The sequence below is a fragment of the Muscardinus avellanarius genome (genome assembly GCF_963383645.1).
Source record: "Muscardinus avellanarius genome assembly, chromosome: 5".
NCBI lineage: Eukaryota > Metazoa > Chordata > Mammalia > Rodentia > Gliridae > Muscardinus > Muscardinus avellanarius.
Window position 1 is genome coordinate 74,102,511 of NC_137790.1, and position 21,333 is coordinate 74,123,843.

Consider the following 21,333-nt stretch of genomic DNA (forward strand, 5'->3'; position numbering starts at 1 on the left):
CTTGGTTTAACAAATTCTTAAGAACCATTGAAACCGGGCGTGGTGGCTCACACTTGTAATCCCAGCATTTGGGAGGCTGACGCAGGAGGATCACGGTTCTTGGACAGCCTTGGCTACTTAGTGAAGCCCTTTGCAACTCAGTGAGACCCTGTTTCAAAATAAAGAATAAAAATAGAGCTGGAGGTGTAGCTCGGAGGCAGAATGCCCCTGGGTTCCATCCCCAGACCCCTCACACACACACACACACACAAAAGAACCATCGAGGACCCCCCCCCCATGTTAGGTCCCCAGCATTGTGGCAGCATGTTCTGCTCAGCTATATTCGTTGGACAGTCTCACTACCCACTAGTGACCAGCCCTTAGGAGCACATGGGGGTCTCAAGGAAGATTCTGCATCACTCTTAGAACTGCCTTTTGACTCAGTAGGTCTGCAGGCTCCTAAAATAATCCTACAGTGGGGGGGGCGGGGGGGGCTGTAGTAGAGCACTTCCAGCCCTTAAGTAAATACCTGGGAAGACTGTATAATTGCCCTGCCCAGGACCAGGGCTTAGAGTGGATAGATCTGAACTTGAACTTCATCAGCTACCTAATCTTGATTCTTTGCCATAGCCCATGCCTGACAGTACATTAAATTATAATTGCCATATAAATCTTAGATGACAGGAGGATTGTGGGGGTTTTTAACCTCTTGGTAGTCACCCTCAAAGTAAGAAAAATGCCATTTCTACTTTAAGATTTTAATTCTAAAATATGTTTCCAGTTTTACTCCTCTTTTTTGTTGTTGTTGTTGTTTTTTTTTTTTTTTTTTTTTTGATCATTTAAACCCAGGACTAGGCTTGAAAATATTTTTTTTCTAGTACAGTTCTTCTATTGCTCTTACTCACCATGGCCAGGTGACTGGCGGGGCTGGGGTGTAGGTGGCAGAGATGGGCAAGGACAGAGCAGGGAAGCCCAGGGTCTCCGGGTGGCCCGGAGCCCCCTCTGTCAGGCTTCTCTGTCACCTTCCAGACACACAACTCCATCCTCAACAAAGTCCAACCGAGTCAATGTGGTGGCTTCTCAGAACCCATCAATAAAGGCTGAGGACTTGAGGTCACAGGTTTTCCTCTAAAGGAAAAGTTCTGCATAGTGGATGGCTGACTCAGTCCTGCATACCACCAACGATATGAAATACACTTCACCGAAAAATGCAGCCTACGGTCACCGGGCAGAGCCTCTCCTAATGGCATTATTTCACTTAATATTCTCATTTATATTCTAGAGCTCAAAAAGCTCCCTCGAGAAACCCATCATTAAAACTGCCAATCATCTGAGAAAGTGAATACATTTCATAGAAGATAGTGGTAGGAGAGTAGCTGGCCAAACAGCAGTGGATCTGCTGAGACCTGGGTGCTCTCCTGGTGCTCAGGATCTGGGCCCTGCACAACATTTCTTTGTGCCAGGTGGTGGCTCTGCACAGGCATCTGTTACAGAAAGAGTCCATGATCTGCCAGAAGATTAGATCGATGTGTGAGCCCAGCAAGGGTGGCCAAAAGCCAGGTTTGATTCAGGGGGACTTTGGAATTTGTAATTAAAGAGTCTTGGGAAACAAAGAAGTCCAGAGATCATCTGGCTCTCCTCCATCCTGTTTCAAAGAAACAAAGTAACTTACTTGCTCAGAGTCCCAAAGCCAGCTAAAGGCAGCTAAATTTTGTAGTAGCTTTGAGAGTTCAGCTCGTTGATCCTCAAAAGAGAAAACAAGCACTGTTAGTACCCCTGTGCCATCCCCACACTGTCCCTGGGAATCCACAGTGACCCAGAATAAATGACAACGTGGTCCTAGAGCCCAGTCCAGTGTTTCTGGGTCTGGTGTGTGGCAAGTATCAACCCCTATCACAGACTCCTGATACCAAGTCCTGGTGACTCACGCAGTGGCCTTGGTGGGGGTGTGATTTGGCCCCAGGCTCTTCCAAGCAGATTCGGAGCGTTGAGCTCCAAACGCTGAGCACTGGGATGCGACCGGACTGATCCCTGCCTGGGAGCTGCCTAGGAGGAGCCCTCTCCGCAACCAGCTCAGCCCCGCAGCAGCCTGGCACCAACTGAAATTTCCATTTTGTTGTTAAAATCTTGGTGGACGGAGCCAGCAAATCTGAGAGCAAGCCAGAGATGTTAAAGTGGATTAGCTGGTGACAGTCCAAGGTGAACACGCCCCAAGTGAGTACACCTCCAGCCCCACAAGCTGTTGCTGCTCTGGGGACAAAGGAGGTAGTGTGGGGGAAGGGCGGAGCGAGACAGGGAGACTGGAGCTACAGAGAGAAGAGGCAGCTTTCTGGGGCAGGGTTGTACTGGAGTCCTCTGCATATCATCTACCTGGTTCTCCTTCAAGGCCATTTAAAAAAAAAAATTGCTTCCATGCAGAATAAAACAAAATGACTGAATCCACTTGTCAGAGCTAAGAATAGGGGGGACAGACATTGGGAAATAATGTTCTTCAAGAGTCTAGTTCCTGGGTGCCTAGGGATGATGTTTGGAGCATGGTAGCTGGAGGTAAGCTCCTCCAACAGGTATGAACATTAGCTCCTTTAGAAACTTCAAACAGAAATTTTGCTAGCCAGCAACAGGTGGAGCCAGAGCAGCTGAGCACACATGGGGTGGGCTGCGGTGGCTTGAAACGGTACTTCAGCTGGAGCTCGGAGCCTCTTGAGCATGCTGTGGGGTAAGACATGGCCCATGTTACCTGCGGCCATGGGTTCTGGGGCGAGTCTGTGGGGCGGGCAAATGGGCAAATACCACCCTGACTCTTGACCTTAGCTCAGACTGAAAATCCTTGCGCTTAGTTTAAAATTCCTTACTTAGGTTTTGCCTGCCTGTCAGTTTTGTGTCTATTTTCTTCTGATGGCTTCTGCCATCCTCGCTGTGTTAGGTGGATAGATGTGGTAGGTGGATAATAAGCAGAAAAATCTGTCAGTGGAAAAAGAATTAGTGAGAAAACAGAAAATGATTCCAAGTATATTGGTATACTGCATTCACTTTTTTTTTTCAGCAAAATTTGAGTGTCCACTGAAGACCAGATACTCTGGTGATTCAGAATACAGAAAAATAACCTCAGTCCTTGCCCGTAGTCTCCAGTTCACACCCCAGGTACCTTGTATGTGACAGTAGGGGTCATACACATGTTGCATGTATTTGTGAAGTGAAACTTGTCAGCATTTCCCTATGCCAGAATCTTGCTGGGCATCAGAGAAGTAACCGAGATGAAGGTATCAGACGAGGTACCTCTTCACCACACAGTATGTTGCATTTTATACCAAAAGGATACCCACTTTCAAAAACAAATTTAGCCTGGGAACCAGGGAAGACTTTTGTACCAGATAAGAAATTTGAGTTTAGCCGGGCGTGGCGGCGCACGTTTGTAATCCCCGCTCTTGGGAGGCAGAGACAGAAGGATAGCGCAGGTTTGAAGCCAGCCACGCGCGCTGGCTTAGGAGACCCTGTTTCCAAATAAAAAATGTAAAAATAGGTCTGGGAGTGTAGCCCGGAGGTAGAAGGGCTTCCAGGAACCCCAGTACCACCAAAAAAAAGAAGAAGAAGAAGAAGAAGAAGAAGAAGAGGAGGAGGAGGAGGAGGAGGAGGAGGAGGAGGAGGAGGAGGAGGAAGAAGAAGAAGAAGGAGGAGGAGAAGAAGAAGGAGGGAAGGAGAAAGAAATTTGAGTTTAGCCTTGAGTTTCATCTTCTTTTCCTGTCTCTTCCTTTATATCAGTTTTGGTCTCAAAATAATTATCCTAATCATGGACAATATGTAAAAGAGCAGCACCACTGATACATTTGTTTCAAAAAAAAGTATTTTATTTTGATACAGAATTTGGCTTTAAGAAAATGGACTGTTAGCTCTGTGCATGGGAACTACTCTGAAGTTTCTTTAAGCTTCTTCACGGAACCTCTTTCTGCTTCATCAGGCTCAACTACCAAAGCCTGTTTCCTTCCCTTCGCCATTTTCATGCAAGTTTCTGTAAATGAATTTTTTAAGCAATAATACATGCACACATCACAAAATGCAGATATTTTTCTGGAGACATTCTTCAAACATATGAAAGATCACACACTTATTTGTTCTTTAAAAAAATTAAAGAAATAGCCGGGCGCGGTGGCGCACGCTTGTAATCCCCGCGCTTGGGAGGCAGAGACAGGAGGATCGCGCAGGTTCGAAGCCAGCCGCGTGCGCTGGCTTAGGAGACCCTGTTTCCAAAATGAAAATGTAAAAATAGGTCTGGGAGTATAGCCCAGAGGTAGAAGGGCTTCCATGAACCCCAGAACCAGCAAAAAAAAAAAATTAAAGAAATAGTTGTATATATAGACTGAAACAGGAGGATGACAGGATGACACGGTGGAAGCCAACTTGGGCAGCTTAGCGAGACCGAGGGTGTAGCTCAGTGGTGGTGCTCCTGGGCTCCATCCCTAGTAACACCAAAAACAAAACATGTGTGTGTACATATATAGACATCTATATATCTACTTAACAAAACATATGTATATATGTTTTATGCTTTGTTTGTGTATATATACATACATAAATATGTATATATAGAGAAAGAGAGAGATGCAGGAATAGATAATTACTGCTTTATATTTTTTCCTTGTCACATTATCTACGTAAGGATTTAATAGCAGGATATGAAGCTGCTTCGTGCATTTTGATAGGAGAATAGTCCATTACTTATGGTGCCATATTTTATTTAGCTTGTCTTCTACATATGAGATGTTTCCAATCTGTTGCCATTACTAACAAGGCTGCAAGTAATATCCTTGTACAGGTAATAATTTTATATTATAAGTCTATTAATAGGATAGTAATATAACTTCCTAGAAGTAGAATTACTTCATCAATGGGGATATGCATTTTAAATTTTGATGTACATGTCAATTCTATAAATATCATACCAATCTCTATCCACCAGTGTATAATAGAGAGGACCGGTTTCCCCATAAACTTGCAATCTTTATGTCAGTGATATTTTTATCTTTTCTAATCTGATGTCAGATCCTTTCAAAGTAATTGTTATTCATTTTGCTCTCGTGTGTTTTATTTAACTGCCAATATTGCAACTAATTTTTTAATTTAAATGTAAAATATTGAGCCAGGAGTGGTGATGCATGCCTATAATCTCAGTGACTCAGGAGGCTAGGGTGGGAGGATCTCAAGTTCAAGGACAGCCCAACTAATTTAGCAAGACTTTGTTTCAAATCTTAAAAATGGGCTTAGGATATAGCTCAGTGGTAGAGTAACCCTGAATTTTATCCCCTGTACTGAAAGAGAAAGAGAGAGAAAAAATTATATAAACTAGTGTATGGAGACCCACATCTGTAATCCCTGTATTTGGAAGGCTGAAACACGAAGATGACAGGTTTCAGGCCAGTCACAGCCCAGCTTTTTATTTTCCTGTTTGAAAATAAAAAGGGCTAGGAGGAGAATGCTCCTGAGTTCAAGACCCAGTACAAAGAGGAAATGGAAGGAGGGAGGGAAGAAGGAAAAAAAGTAAGAAGGAAATAAATCTGTGCTATTACCTACATGAGAGTCGTGGGCTGATCTGATTAACATTTAGAAAAATTTCTATGGATTAACTACAGTCCTAATTATGAACATTTTATTTATATTCCACTTTTAAAATGTAAAATACATAGCTGGGCGTGGTGGCGCATGTTTGTAATCCCAGCACTTGGGAGGCTGAGGCAGGAGGATCGCAGGTTCACGACCAGCCTCAGCTACTTAGGGAGGCCCTCAGCAACTCAGTGAGACCCTGTTTCAAAATAAAGAATAAAAAATAGGGCTAGGGATGTAGCTCAGAGGTAGAATGCCTGTGGATTCAATCCCCAGTATCACAAAAATAAATAAATAATAAATAAATAATGAAATGTAAAATGTAAAATACATACACAGAAACAGCACCGTGTAACTTAATAGATCGCTATGAAGTGAACAGACACATAACAATGGTGCAGGCCGTGAGGAGAGTACTGCCACTGTCCAGAATCCCCGGTGTCCTCCCTAGTCACACTCACGTGCTTCTACCCTAGGAACAAACGCCGGCCTGGCCGGCCTGACATTCAGAATGTCCTAAGCTTATAATTGCACCTCCTAGGTAAGTGTCCCTAAACAATCTACTTTCAATGTGCCTGTCTTTATGTAACTATATATTCTATTGCATCTTGCTTCTGTCACTCAACACTTGTCTTTATGGGATTCATCCATGCTGATATATAGAGTCGTTCATTCATTTTCATCCTGATATAATGTTCCATTGTATCACATGGAATACCAAAATTTATCTGTTCTGTGCACAAAATGTTCAGAGCTGTTGGGAGCAGTGCTGCGGTGAGTCTTCTTAAATAGCATATAAGATGCTTGGTGAGAGAATGTGTGAGTGTGTTTTTACCTTTCCTAGGTAGTATCAACTATTTTTCAAAGCATGGGTACCATATTTACACTCCTACCAGTACATATAAGACCTTCTATTTCCCTGCATCCTCACCAGCACTTGATATTGTTAGACTTCTAAACTTTGGCAGATCTGGGTGCTGCTGGTTTTGTGTTTCTCTAATTACTAATGGGTTGGACAATTTTCATATCCTTCTTTAGCCTTTGGGTTTTCTCTTTTATAATGTCCTTGTCCAAGCCTTTTATCTATGTGTCTAATGCGTTGTTTGGTATTTTTTAATTCATTGGTAGGAGCTCTTATTTTTCTTATATCAGTTCCTTGTTGGCTATACATGTAAATATCTGTGCTCGATTTATGGCTAGTCTTTTTGTTCTCTGTTTTGCATCTTGATAAACCTATAATTTGACTTTTTAAGGCAATACATCGGTAAGTTAGACACTTATGTGGTATGACAAAAGAGGCATATCTTACGTTTAGTACTTTAAAACAGAGTTCACCATTTACCTCCACAGAAGAGTGTACCAACATGAAGACTCATTATATAACAGAGGCTTCTGCCGACCCTAAGTCTTCATCTGTCTTAATGAAGGAATAAGAATTAGTTGACTTTTAGCCAGGCGTGGTAGTGCACGCTTGTAATCCTCGCCCTGGGGAGGCTGAGACAGGAGGATTGCACAGTTTCAAAGCCAGCCTCAGCTACTTAGTGAGACCCTGTTTCCAAATAAAGTATAAAATAGGTCTGGGAGTATAGCCCAGAGGTAGAAAAGCCCTTGGGTTCTACCCTCAGTACCACCAAAAAGAAAGAACTAGTTGACTTTTAAAAATGTATTTGTCTATTAACATTTTACTCTGTACATTATGTGACATGTAACAGAATTCAAGCACTGAGTTATGGTAGAAAAAGATGATAAATACATTGGGTTTGTCACTTAGCTGTCTGAACTCCAAAGTCTTTACACAACAAAACTAAACACCTAAGCCCACAAGTGTTTAGGCCTCTGAGACCTTAATTTTATACACAGTCTTATGCTCTTGACCATCTAGTTACTCAGTCTATGGGAAGATTAAGAGAGGAGAAAGATGCTTCTGTGTGACACGTACTTGTCTCAACGGTGAGCCGTTGACAGCAGGAAGGAGACGGGAAGCTATGAGCGCAAATGTTGACAGAAGAGTGAAAACCCAGCACACCTTTCCCGTCATGTCGCCATCAGTAATTGTACAAGTGCCTGTGGTTACGTGATTGCCTTCTTTATGAAACTTAAGGTCCACAAGGGCAGATACATCTGCTTTATACCCCATTGCACCACCAAATCTAACAAAGACTTACTTAGAGAAAGCACATGACAAGTATTTGTTAAATGAATAAATGAAGAACAAGCAAATAAATGCAAGGTAATGTGTTTGGCATTGTTGGCCAAAAGATCTAGAGATTGAGGCTCAAATTAAGAAAATCAGCTGGGCATGATGGCACAAGCCTGTAATCCTAGTGTTGTGAAAGCTGAGATAGGAAGATCACAGGTTCAAAACCAGCCTCAGCAAGCTAGCAAGATTCTCAGCAACCTAGGAGACCATGTTTCAAAATAATAATTTTTTAAAAGGGTCTTTGTATATAGCTTGGATGTAGAATGCCTCTGGGTTCAATACATAGTGCTTTTAAAAAGAAGAAGAAGAAGAAGAAGAAGAAGAAGAAGAAGAAGAAGAAGAAGAAGAAGAAGGAGAAGAAGGAGAAGAAGGAGAAGAAGGAGAAGAAGGAGAAGAAGGAGAAGAAGGAGAAGAAGGAGAAGAAGGAGAAGAAGGAGAAGAAGGAGAAGAAGGAGAAGAAGAGAGGAGGAGGAGGAGGAGGAGGAGGAGGAGGAGGAGGAGGAGGAGGAGGAGGAGGAGGAGGAGAAGGAGAAGAAGAAGAAGAAGAAGAAGAAGAAGAAGAAGAAGAAGAAGAAGAAGAAGAAGAAGAAGAAGAAGAAGAAGAAGAAGAAGAAGAAAGAAGGAGGCAGGCAGGCAAAACTAGTTTGGGAAGATCAGACAGCCTTAAACTTCACTAACAGAGGCAGCATTGATGTTGGGCATGAAGAGGAAGGCTATTCCAGATGGATCAAACTTCACAGGCAAGATAGAAGGGAAAATCCAGGATAGGTTTGGGGCATGGACAGTAACTATGCCTGATTGGGGTTCAGAATTTGCATGTTGAGTTGTGAATATTAGTTGGGTCAGTTCAGGGCAGATGTTGAACAACATCAGAGAAATTTAGATTTTATTGAGATGCATCCAAGAAACACCAGCGTTGCTTTGGCAGATTTACCTTTATCATCACTTTGATGCACCTCTGTACTTTTCTTCTCTCTTTCTTTCTCTAGACTCAGAGAGAGCCCAGTCCACAGTGCTGTGAATCTCACCTCGTACCTACCTTCCGCATCCAGCTCTTCACCTCGTCTCTCTCTCATTTTGCCAAACAGCTCCTTTTCCTCTGCCATCTTAGCACTTACATGGGAGCCACACTTGAACTTCTCCTGCTTCTTCTTTCTTTAGCTCTTCCCCGCACCTTCAGCAGTAGTTTTGGTGCTTCACTTCTGGAGCCCATGACAGGAACCCCAAGACTGTACCTCTGTGGGGACTGTACTCCTAATTGGCACTTTCCTATCCGCTCATTCACTGCGTGTTTTCTGAGTATCTACAGCAAGCCAGGCATGTTCCTGGATGGGGATGCAGTAGTGAGATGAAACAGGTGCATGCCTGCCCTGTGGCCGCTGCGCGCTGCTGAGAACCAGAAAACCTACAATCCCGTAGAAGGCCAGAAGGGCCACAGTGAGCTCTACTACTGCTACACATTTCCAGTGTGGGGCCTTGCTTTTCTTCAGTACCAGGATCAGAAAGTTGTCTCCTTTTCTCTCAAACCAATGATCCAAGGTGACTTCCTTGTTTGGGGCAGAGGTTACATCGTTTTCCTAGACACCCAGATTTGTGTCTCAGGATGCATTCATGTCATTCTGTTAGCATGGCCTGAGAATGACACCCTTCAGTTTCCGTCACGCCTCCCCGGTGGGCCTTGCTTGTCCTTTGCTTAGGCTCTGAGGCATCCTCCCGGCTCTCCAAGGTCTTGCCTCTGCCCATTTTCTTTTCTACTGACACCAGATTCATCTTCTTAAATATGTTTTCCCATATCTCACTGGTCTGTTAAAAACCCTCCGATGGTATATTTACATAAGATAAAGCACAGGCCCATCTCCAAGGATATTGATGTAGTTTTCCTCTCCTACTTGTGGTCCTTTGAGAGACCCTTGTCTGTTATCCACAGTTTAACACGCCTGCCTTAGAATAAGTCATGTGAAACTGCCACTTTTGTGGCTCCAAAATGATTGCGTATTGGCAATTCATATATTTCAGCTTACATGCGCTTATCAATTAATTGGCCCTGGGTGTCTTTCTCCCATATTACATTGTGAGTTCCTTGACAAAAATGTCTTGGTCTTAATGATGCCTGTCTCTTCTCTGTGGACCACAGTACCTGAAACACAATGAACAATGGTAATCCAACACGCCTCCCCAGGTCACGCATGTGCCAGCCGCTTCCATCTCTGGTACCAAGCACCAGCCTCCCCAGTCATGTTCTGTCCCTCTTCCTGCAAGCCTGACTCCCACCTCCTTCCTTTCTGGAAGTGCTCATTGCTTCTCCATGTTAATCCATGCCTCTGCTACTACTGAGCCACCTGGACCAGTATGGCCCGTCTCTCCTCAGAAATCAAATACATCCATCACATTTGGGGCTCAGACACGTCTGACTTTGTGTTTGCATGTTCTGTAGCATGCAGCTGCTCTTAGCAATGAGTTGAAAAGTCTTCCTTCCTAGCCCTTACTTCTCACCCTCGGCCCAGCTGCCTATGGCTTCCCTGCACTTAGAAGGCTCCGTGTACTCTACTCAAGCCCATCACACACCATCTCAGCAATCAAATGCTCTTCCAAGGTGCTGCCATATCTTCTCCCATAAGCCCCAGGTCTCTCCTTCATTCTCTGCCCTCTTCCTCAAGAAACTTTGCACGGGAGCCCTGCAGAGGCTACACGGGTCCTTGGCCTGGCTCCATATTTTTATGTGATAGGTAAAGTCTGTCTCTGGAGCTTCAGGAGCAGAAACCTGCCTCCAGTCACAGTAGCATTTTCCAGGACCCCACACTTCCTGAAAACCCAGCCCCTTCCCTCTGGTCCTGCACTGTCTGTAAACCTCTAGACCCTCGGCTATCTGTAAGCCTCTCCTCTCATGAATGACTTTTAGCATACATGAGATTCTCTTCACTTGAATGGCCTTCCAGCTCATGATCTCCTTTGTCTGCAGACCTATACTGCCTCACTCCGTCTCCAACATTATTTATCTATCCTGATAGATAGTTTTCTGGCCTCAGGAAGAATGTTGCTGGAGTACATTTTGGTTATTGGAATGGTTCCTAGAGCCCCTCCCTCGGCACTGTGTGATCCAGTACCATCTTCCAGTTTGCTATCCTTCCCACGGATGAATTTTTGTCTCAGCCACTAGACCATGAGATAAGGTTCGTGTTTGACACTTTGTGTTATTCAACGCACACAGTGATAGACTTGGGCATTCACAAAAAGTTCTCAGAAAATAATTTCTGCATGTGTTACGTGCGTATCTTCTACTTGTGTATATTTATGAATTTGCATGTGTGTTTAAATATGTTTCCCATATATCTATGAAGTACTCATCGTGTGGCTTGGGAGGAGGGGTATTTCGATTTTCTCTACCCATCAGGCCCATGACATTATAAACCAAAAAATGTTGCGTTCCGAAAGCTTACACCTAGACTAGCACAGATGAAGGGCTTACATGAGCTTTAAGCTGGGATTATTTTTTTCCTCTCAATAAAAAGAAATAATCTTGTAAAATGTAAAAGGAGAATAGATATTGGTACATATGTGGGTATTTGTGCTTGTGTGTACACATACACATATATATGTATGTATGTATATGTATATATGAAAGAAATACACCAAAATGTAAATTATGGTTATTTCTGGTAAGTGGCTTTTTCCAACTTTCTATGATAAGACATATTACTTTTATTGACCACAAAATTAATGGTGCCACTTCTTAAAAGGAGAGGAAGAGATAAGATTTTTAGTTGATGACTGGGGTTTGCCCTCTGCAGGAACCTGGGATACCTCGCAGGGGACAGGGTGATCCGCTTCTCCTCGGTATCTTGAGATTTGAGAAAGGGTCCAGAGAGTGAATTTGGGCTGACTTGTAAATTGGGCCAAGGCTGTGAGTTGAGGAACTGGCAACTTTGTTTGGTTGTGAAAGTAAGGAGCTTTGAAATGTGAGAAAAAGAAGGAAAGTCCGGGAGATGGATGCAAGGGGACCTGATAAGCTTCAGGGTCTCCCCAAATTCAGCTGGTTAGAGGTGTATGGACAAGTTGGGGGAAAGCCTGAAACATACTTTCAAGTTCAAGAAGAGATTCCATCAAAAGATATATGCTCCATGAGAGAAAGAAAGCATGTTTCAAGTTTGGTTTTAGCCCTGGTGATTCCAGACAGCGCCATTTCCAGAGTGACCCTAAGCAGGTCGGAAGGGCCCAAGGGCTCCTAGTAAGGAACCCTTTTGCCACTGGCTGGGCAGTGAGATTTCAAACCGGGGCAGCTCAGGGAGAACTCAGGACACCTCTTTTGCTTCAACCACAAGCCAAGGACAGAGGGAAAGTTTTCTGATAAAGAAGCTCTGTCTAACCTTTCTGAACTTGGAACAGAAAAAAAAAACCACATGACACAAAGTTTCCAAGGATATCACCCCCACACTGCCTAGATCCAGAGTTCTCCCGGTGCGTCCCTGAGGAGAGAGAAACAGAAAGATAAAGAACAGGGAGGTTAAATCTCGCTGGCTGTGGCTGATCTCCCTGTGGTGGGGTGTTCTGCAGGTAGGAGCACCTGGCCTGTCACGGAGGAGCCAGCCTACCACGCAGACTTAGCTCTGACCACATCCTCAGGGGCCTTTCTGCTCCTCGTGGAGTGCGGGATGGAGAGCCCTGGGGTCAGCGTCAGCCTCAAGCACAGGTCTAGATCCCAAAGGAGACCTCAGGCAGAGTAGCATGTAGGAAAGAACAAATTAAGAGAAGTCACAAAAACCCATCCTTGCAAAGAGCTGATCTGAAAATATGTTTCATGGTGTTACTGTCTTCTCACTGTGCAACTGTTCAATATTTCTGCTGCTGTGTACCTCCATTTTTTTTTTTTAATTCTGATGGCCACATCGAGGAGAATTTCCAGTCTGGGCTCTGGTTTAAAGTTGAGAAAGGATCTTGGAAGCCAGTTAATATGGTAGTTGCAGAGTTTTCTCTGTATAACAGAGGAACAGAGAGCTTACCAAGTCCCCACCAAGGACAATCTCCCCTCCCTGTCCAGTGAGAGAGATGTAGTCCTCTCCCTGAGAAGTCCCTGCTGAAGTGGGACAGAGCAGACAGCTGACCATGGCCTTTCTGATAGAACCCCTGACACGAGGCTGACATTTTACCTTTGCTATCTGGATCCTCACAAAGCTTCAAGGTAAGTATCATTCTCCTCATTTTGCAGATGACAGATTTTACAGGACAGTGTCACTCAGAGAGGTGCATAAGTTACCCAGGATCACACAACCAGAAAACGCAGAGCTGAGGTTTGAACCCAGGTCTCTCTGAGGTCCTTTGTGATGTTGCCATTCACTGGGCAAGTCCAAAGCAACTTTTTAGCCCAGATAATGTATGTTCTATCATTTCTCCCACCTGCATAATTGAGTGAAACATCCTGAATTTAACAACCAAGAACATTCCATGTTTTATATATCATACGTATCAGTCGAACACTGTGTTCTGAGACAAGGATCCAGAGGAGGCTGCTTATAATGTCTTAGCCACAGGAGTAGCCATGCCTGGGAGGTTTCCTAATCATCAGAAAAAAACACTGGGAACTGTCAGCTGAAGATTCACTTAAAACTCTTTTGTAATATAGTTGCCTTGGAACAAGAAAGGGTACAAGTTTATCATATAATAAACATGTTCCTCATGTGTGACTACTTTATCTCACTGGACATCTAGTTCTGTCGCCCATGCACTCAGTGACTGCAGAACAAATCCATGTGGCTTATGAAGCCTAGGATTAGGAGGGGCGTGCAGTGTGTTGAGTAAAAAGTTTATATGCGCGGATCTAGACCTGAATAGGGGCAGATGTGGAACTCTCGATATGGTCATCCTCCCTTAAAAAAAAAAAAAAGCAGAATGCGCAGAGTCTAGTTACTGAAAGCCACTGTCTTAAAAAAATGGGTCTTGAGGATTCTTGCTCCTTTTTGAAAATGATAAAAACAAGTACTGCTGGGCAGTGTGCTCAGGAAGATGTGAAATACAGTTGAAATTCTACAAACTTGGGTTTTCCAAGGATAGAGTAGGTGGGATGTTAGAAAAGGCCTCTGCGCTGAGGATTTCTTAGAATTCCTTAGAATTTCTTAGAATTCCTTAGAACAGATGGCCCTTTGAATTACCAGAGATATTTTCCAAAAGCTGGTCCCAGGCCCTATGCTGGCCTGCAAGTTGGAAAGCCACCATAGCATGATTAAATATGGAATGTATATATGAATTCTAAGCTGAGAGCTGTTTTCCAAATAAGAAAGATCATTAATTAGCATGTTAAAAATGTAATGGTCGAGCCAGGTGTGGTGGTACACGCTTGTAATCCCCGCGCTTGGGAGGCTGAGACAGGAGGATCGCACAGGTTCGAAGCCAGCCTCAGCTCTTAGTGAGGCTCTCAGCAACTTAGTGAGACCCTGTTTCCAAATAAAATACAAAATAGGTCTGGGAGTATAGTCCAGAGGTAGAAAGCCTCTGGGTTCCACCCCCAGTACCACCAAAAAAAAAAAAAAAAAAAAATGAAGCCGGGCGTGGTGGCACACGCTTGTAATCCCCACGCTTGAGAAGCAGAGACAGGAGGATCGCGCAGGTTCGAAGCCAGCCGTGCGCACTGGCTTAGGAGACCCTGTTTCCAAATAAAAATATAAAATAGGTCTGGGAGTGTAGCCCAGAGGTAGAAGGGCTTCCAGGAACCCCAGTACCACCAAAACAAACAAACAAAAAAATGTAATGGTCTCCTTTTCAAGTGTCCATTTGAACTTTTTCCACCAGTCCTGGCCTCCGGCCAAATTTATAAAGTTGTCTCAATGAGGTCATGAATGGCTGTCATTTTTTAAAGCTAAGAGCCTTTTAAAGTATCAACTGGACTCTATAAAATTATGGATTCCTATAAAAATGCATATTTTTCTAAGGTTTTAGGGAGCAAATGTTTAGTTTGCCTGCATGGGTGTATTTCTTGGATGTCTCATATTGTCGACTATCATCAGACAGATTTGCAGGTCTACAGAGACAATCACAACTTGAGTTTTCAAAGGGTGTAAGAAATTTCTATGAAACCTAATGAATATGCTTAATAAAGTGACCCAAACCACTTCAAGTTAGGTACTCAGGAATAAGGAATTTATGTGAGAGTTATTTTCCAAGATCTCTGGAATCAACCATCATTTAATGAATGGATTCTCCTTTAGAAAAGGCAACATACACCAGAGGTTAAGGACAGCTTTGGAGTCAGAGAACCTCAATTCAAATCTCACCCCCCTCTGCTGGCCAGTTGTATGATCCTGGGCAGGACCCCTCCAGGCCCCCATCTGCAAAATGAGGGCAATGATATTACCTACCCCACTGCCACGTAAGACCGTGAGGCAGATTGTGTGGGATGATGAGAGGAAGGGGAGGAAAAGAAGAAGGAAGGGTGTAAGCAAACAGCACTTTGGCACATGGTAAGCACTCAATAAATATTAAGTTATTAATAATAGTGACAAAATATTGTTTAGAATTTTCTCCATTTCAGAATTGTAATGACTATAAATGGAATGTCAAATTCAGTATTTATGAAACTATTAAACTCTAACAACATAAATTCTTTAGACCTTATAGCAAATTTATAAACTAAACTGAGAATGAGCAAATTATGGTATGTGGCACTGGCTAATCAGGACAGTGGGCACCATTTCCCTTATATGCATTAGTTTGACATTATGCAAAGAAAAACATGATTTGAAGTTTTTGAGATTCTTCTGTCCTGGTGGAAATGAGGTCAGTGGGTACCTCAGTCCCTTGACAATGAATTACCTCATTTGTGCATGTGTAAGATTCCTGACTTTCTTCAGAATCTCATGTCTCCTCTGAGTACCAATTGTCCCCTACCTTCCTCGAAGCTCAGGAAACCTACCAGTCAAGCCTGATGCTGAAGTGCTCTCTCTGGCTTAACCAACAGTTTCTGCCTGCCTGGAGAATTACTAAGCATTTCAGACTGCTTTCTCATTTCTACATGGCAAGTGTGATAAAGTCTTTAGCATCAAAGAGCTGAGCCCCAGTCCAGTGTGAAATTATACTCCAGTTTATCATGAACTTTCTTCTTATCTAAGAGCCATCACTAATTTAGAATATTTCACTCTCCCCATGTTCATAGAGGCTGACTTTCTTCCCGGGAAGGAGGGGGGGTCATTTTCTATAGAAAAACAATGAATCACTGCTTCAGATAGCCAGTTAGACAGATAAACCACACTGGGGTTTGAAAACTCAGTGTCTAGCACATCGCCCCCACTGGCTCACCCCCACACTCAGTCATTCACTACCTCAGTCAGCTTTGCAGTCTGCCCAAACCAACTGTGTGCCTTACTTAGAAAAACTGCGACATGGCACTGACCCTGGCAACACCTGAAATCATGAATTTTAATTACAAACATCTACTACATAAATGGGTAAACTTTTCTCAGTTCCCTTCCCCAATTGCATGTTATGGTGAGACTTATTGGTAGGGCATAGGGATCCTTAAAGAGTGTAAGCAAGAAAACTTATCTAATAAAAGGGGTAGAAAATAAACACTAAGGATCCCTGCCTTAGCGCCTTCTATTGAATGCAACCCTGTTTATACCCTGGCTGGCTCTGAGCCTGCTGATGTGTCTGGGATGTTGGGAAGCCACTGCAGGACTGGTCTACAGGGAAAAAAAGACGGGGGTGGGGGGGGGGTTGAAAGTATATGGACTTGAATTCTGACAAAGTTAGCAAGAAGTGGCCAACCAGTGATTCCCATCTGGATTCTGGACCTGGTTGGCTTCTGAACCATTAGACCAAAGAATGTCTTACACAGTGCTCTGCTTCCTCCATATCCTCTTCTGCAAGAATGGTTGGTGTTTTCCGGGTTGCACTCTGTGCATTGGGTTAATAGAAATGCAGTAGGTTGCACTGATGATTTAACTCTGTTTTCTATAAAGGGCTCGGGATCTCATGCAGATTTTTGCAAAGTCATATGCAAATTACAGAGCCCGGCCCTTTTCTTAACAGGATGGCAACCTTGTTCCTCGGTGGCACCTGGGACCTGGAGATCCTTTCTCCACTTACGTTTAGCGCGCAGCCTGGGACTTGTCCCTGCAGCTCACCGGGTTAGCCGTGGCACCGTTGGGACCTCCCACCAGGACTCCAATCACCCACCTCTCTTGAAACTGCTCTGGCAGGGCTGGTGTGGGGTGCAGCCTTTGCTCAGCAAGCATCATGATCCAAGCAAAATCTGCCCACCTGGGCCATGGGGTCACCCCTCAGGCCTCCCTACTTCTCTACTGGGTGCAATTTGAGGTTGCTGAGCTTCTCTTCAAAGTCTAAAAGTTGGGGCGATAGGGACCTGTGAGAGGCCCCATGGCCCAATGTCTTTCCCTTGCTCTCAGTCTGAACACCAGGTATCCCCAGGCCCTTGCTGCCTGAGAGGTCTGCAACAGGAGTGAACAGGTCACTAGAAGGACACACTTGTCACTGGAATTTTTCTCCAGGTGGAACATTTCTATTGACCCCCCCCCCAATCTGGACCCAATCTGGCAAAACCCATCAATTTAATCTAACTTGCCTCCCCCGTGACATGAGAAAGGGAGGGAAAAAGAGGGATGGTTTGTGGTAGAGAAGATGAGGGTTACTAGTAGACTTTCCCAAACATTGGCAGTGCCCACTTCCCAAATTCTCTACTTGCCTCAGCCTCCCCAAGTTTGGTCATGTTCTTCGAGCTTCTCCTTCCCCTCACTCCCTTTCTGAGGTCTCAGGTGCAGAGACCACCCTTCCAGTCTCCCTCTGCGTCAGGTTATCCTGTTGGGGTGGGGGATGGGGGAGAGTGTGAGAAGATATAAATGAAACAAACTGGCCACATGTTGATAATTGTTAAACTAGATGATGGGTACATGAGTGTTCATTATACCATTCCCTCCTCCACTTTTGTATATGTTTGCAATTTTTCATAATAAAATTTTTTTAAAAGTCCTCCAGCTTCCATGACACTCCAGAGAGAACCCCATCCCATTTTCACACAAACCCCACACCACGCCAAGAGGCAGAGCTGATTCCATTTCATTTATACACTCATTTTCTAACCTTTTTTTTAAGCCCACTGCTTTATTTTCAGTAGACTAAATCTTATTTCTAAGAGGTCCTGACGTTGGGCTTCCCAGGCTGGGTGTGGGGGAGGGCAGGGTAAGGGTCCCTTCAAAGTTTACACTTCCATGTAGCTCACAATCTGATTGTGAGGATGTGATTTGTTCAGTGTTCTGAACTTTGCAAAGGATACGTGCTCTCCATGCAAAGTGTCATTCTCTGGATTGCACCTGGCTCAGGAAAGGACTGTCTTTGTACTTGAATATAAATCCAATGGAGAACCTTAACACGGGCATTTGCATGACTGGGAATTGCTGCTGTCTTTTTTTTTCCATATGTCACTTTCTTGAATGTGTTCTAATAAAATGATTCTAAAGCAGGCTGTTGATATACAGTGATTTATAAATACTTTCTGTTGAGCGCTGAGGCCCTTAATCTCTGCCAAGAACCTATCCCATCCCACTTTCCGGAAGGATCTGTCAAGCTGGGGACAGATGCATGAAGCATGTGTCTGGCGTGGTGGAGGGACCACTGCAATGGCAGTCACTAATAAGGACCAGATCAACCACAGCGAGTGTGCCTTCTGGTTGCCTAGCAACAGTGTTTGTTTTCCAGAATAAAGATGATCATATGCAGATGAGGAGCAGCTAGAGAGGGCAGGGTCCAGACAGGAATATAAGTCATGCTACAGGGAGGGAGGGAGGAGCAAGGAGAGACCAAGGCAGCCAAAAAGAGCCAGGCCAAGTTCCAACTCGCTCTGTGCAGTGATGGGTCTCAGAACCTTCACATGGCAATTATTAATTTTTATTTTCCAAATTGTACCTTTTGATATCAAGCCATAGCAAGCTACAAATTTCATTAAGCAAACTGATATATGTCCAAAGGCATCTAGCTTTTGAGAAACATTTTCTTTGTATCTCAACCTTATGCCCTTCAGCCAAGACCGGCTAGGGAACTCCCAGGAGCTAGTGACAATCTTAGGTCAAGATTTTGGCAAAGGAGGCGTTGTTCAAAACCTCCCTCATAGGATAGAGGCTTCATAAAGGGAAGGGAAGGCAAAAGCAGACCAGCAGGCTTCTGCTTTCTGAGGGCCCTCCTCATGCCAGACACCCACTGGGAAGCACCTTGTCCCCTTCTGTAATTTTTACAGCCACCTGGACAGGCTGAAGCCAAGAGAAATAAATAACTTGAACAAACCCATGCAGTTAGAAAAAGAGCAAATCCATGATTCAAATTCATTCCTCTCCTTTTCAAATCCGTGCTTTTCCAAACCACTGGGTACCAGGCCTAGATGGTCCCTGGAACCTCCCGCCCTTATCCACATCAGTGAGCTGGGCAGCTTCTCTGTGTCCTCAAGGCACAGACCTGCCATTCTGCTCTCCCCTGTCTGACTAACTGAAGGGCTCTTCCAGGCCATGGTCTTTATGACACTCACCCATGTGTCTGTGACGTGGTTGGGTGGAATCACAGGTGGAGGAGGCTGAAATCACCATTTGGTTCTCATAGGAACTTGCTTGTTCAGCACATATTCCCCAGGCGCCTCCACGTGCAGGGCCTAGCGAAGTAGGTGAGCAGCAGTCCCTGTTCCTGTGGGTCTTACCAGTCGAGGAGACAGACAGTAATCACGTCACACAGGGATGGAAGGGGCCTCAAGACCATTGAGATGAAGCTGAGACCCAGAAACACCGTTTCCTAGTAATATGCCCAAGACCATATAACAAGTAGGGGCGGATTAAAAACTAGAACTCAAAACTCCTAACTTTTATTTCTACACTATTTTCCCCTATTATGTCACACTATTCTGTTGCATTACTGTAGTCTGGCCCCAGCCAGCCATATAAACCTGTCAGTCAATCAGGACACTACCCCATTCCTAGCAAAGCCAAGAGAGTCCATTTTGAAATGATAGTCTTATGAGTTAAATCCCCAAGGAGAACTCTGACCAGAGCCTCCTTGGTAGACTTATCTCAGCCCAAATCACGAACCCAGAGAGGCAAGACTCCCATGCTGTGGGACGCTACCCGAGAAGGAGGCATACAGGTACTTCAGTTTTTGGTCTGACCCCATTTTTTTCCCCATCTTCCAGACCTAGCAATCCTTCATTCTGTCATTAGTTCAACAAATGATTATTGAGTGCATGCTAGGTGTCAGGCAGTGTCTTTTGTGCTAGGATACAGCAGTGAGCAAACATACCACTCTAGGTGAGCATCCATTCTCACTGGGAGAAATAGTAAAAATAATCATAATAAAGCCAGGCGTGGTGACGCACGCTTGTAATCCCTGCACTTGCGAGGTGGAGACAGGAGGATCGTGCAGGTTCAAAGCCAGCTGTGCTGGCTTAAGAGACCCTATTTCCAAATAAAAAGTATAAAATAGGTCTGGGAGTGTAGCCCAGAGGTAGAAGGGCTTCCAGGAACCCCAGTACCAATGATGATGATGATAATAATAATAATAATAAGTAAATAGCATAGCATATTAGAAGGTGATAACTGCTACAAGAAAAATAAATCAAGGAAGCAAGGTAGAGTGAACCAGAGGTAGGGATGCACTTTTAAGTAGGATTGTCAGAAAAAAGACTTCCCTAAGAAAATATGTACCTACTCTCTCTCTCTCTCTCTCTCTCTCTCACACACACACACACACACACACACACACACTCGTACTATGTATAGTACACATATATGAGAATAAATCAGTCATGCATATCCTTTGTGGCAGTGCATTTAACATGGTTTAACATGTCACTTAGGACCCAACTCCAAAGAACCATTGTGTAGTGGGATTTGAAAAGTCCCTAAGCCACCTCATGCAGTATGTTCCAGTTCCCAATTCCTACCTTTCCATTTTCTCCTTTAAGATAAGCCAGTGGTTCTCAAACTTGAATATACATCAGAATCACCTAGAGGCCTTGTCAAAACACAGGTGGCTGGGCCTCACTCTAGGAGATTCGATTCAGCAGGTGTAGTATGGACACACAAATCTGCATTTCTAAACAATTCTCAGATAATACCCATGCTACTGGTTCAGGGACCACACTTTAAGAGCCACTAAGTTATTATAACCAGACAGTTTCTGTTAAAATTAACCTATTTCATGAGAAAGAATATGCTTATTCTTTAGGATGCATGGACATTATCAAAGTAGCTATCCTTGAAGTGCAGAATCCTTAAGAAATGGGAACTTTTTTAAAACAAAAGTTTTGGGGGCAGATTTAGCTCAGTGGCAAAGTGCCTGCTTTGCAGGTACAGCACTCTGGGTTTGATCCCTGGTCCCAAAAAGACAAAAAAAAAAAAAAAAAAAAAGAACCTTTTAAAACAAAGTCTCAAAAGCCACAGTCTGAGACCCCAGTCACTGGGGAGTTAAGGGACTGCACATGTCCAGAAAAGGAGGCACCCACAGTATTTCATTGCTTATCTACCAATGCTTTCTTTGAATTTTCTTAGCTGTAATGCTTTTACAAGTCTTTCTGCCCTCAC

At 43.9% G+C, this 21,333-nt stretch overlaps 1 protein-coding gene across 12 annotated transcripts in view; it reads left to right on the plus strand.

The window, feature by feature from the left end:
- KALRN (kalirin RhoGEF kinase) overlaps positions 1-21,333 on the plus strand; it is a gene marked incomplete at both ends in the record, with an annotated part of 686,722 nt that overhangs the window by 453,278 nt on the left and 212,111 nt on the right. For 7 of the 12 annotated variants that reach the window (XM_080696287.1, XM_080696289.1, XM_080696288.1 and 4 more), the window contains one exon: positions 16,790-16,852. The exons of the other annotated variants lie outside the window; for them this stretch is intronic. In XM_080696287.1, the coding sequence (XP_080552413.1) occupies positions 16,790-16,852 (63 nt within the window). Of the gene's footprint in view, positions 1-16,789; positions 16,853-21,333 lie in introns of those variants that run through there. 12 annotated transcript variants of the gene reach the window in all.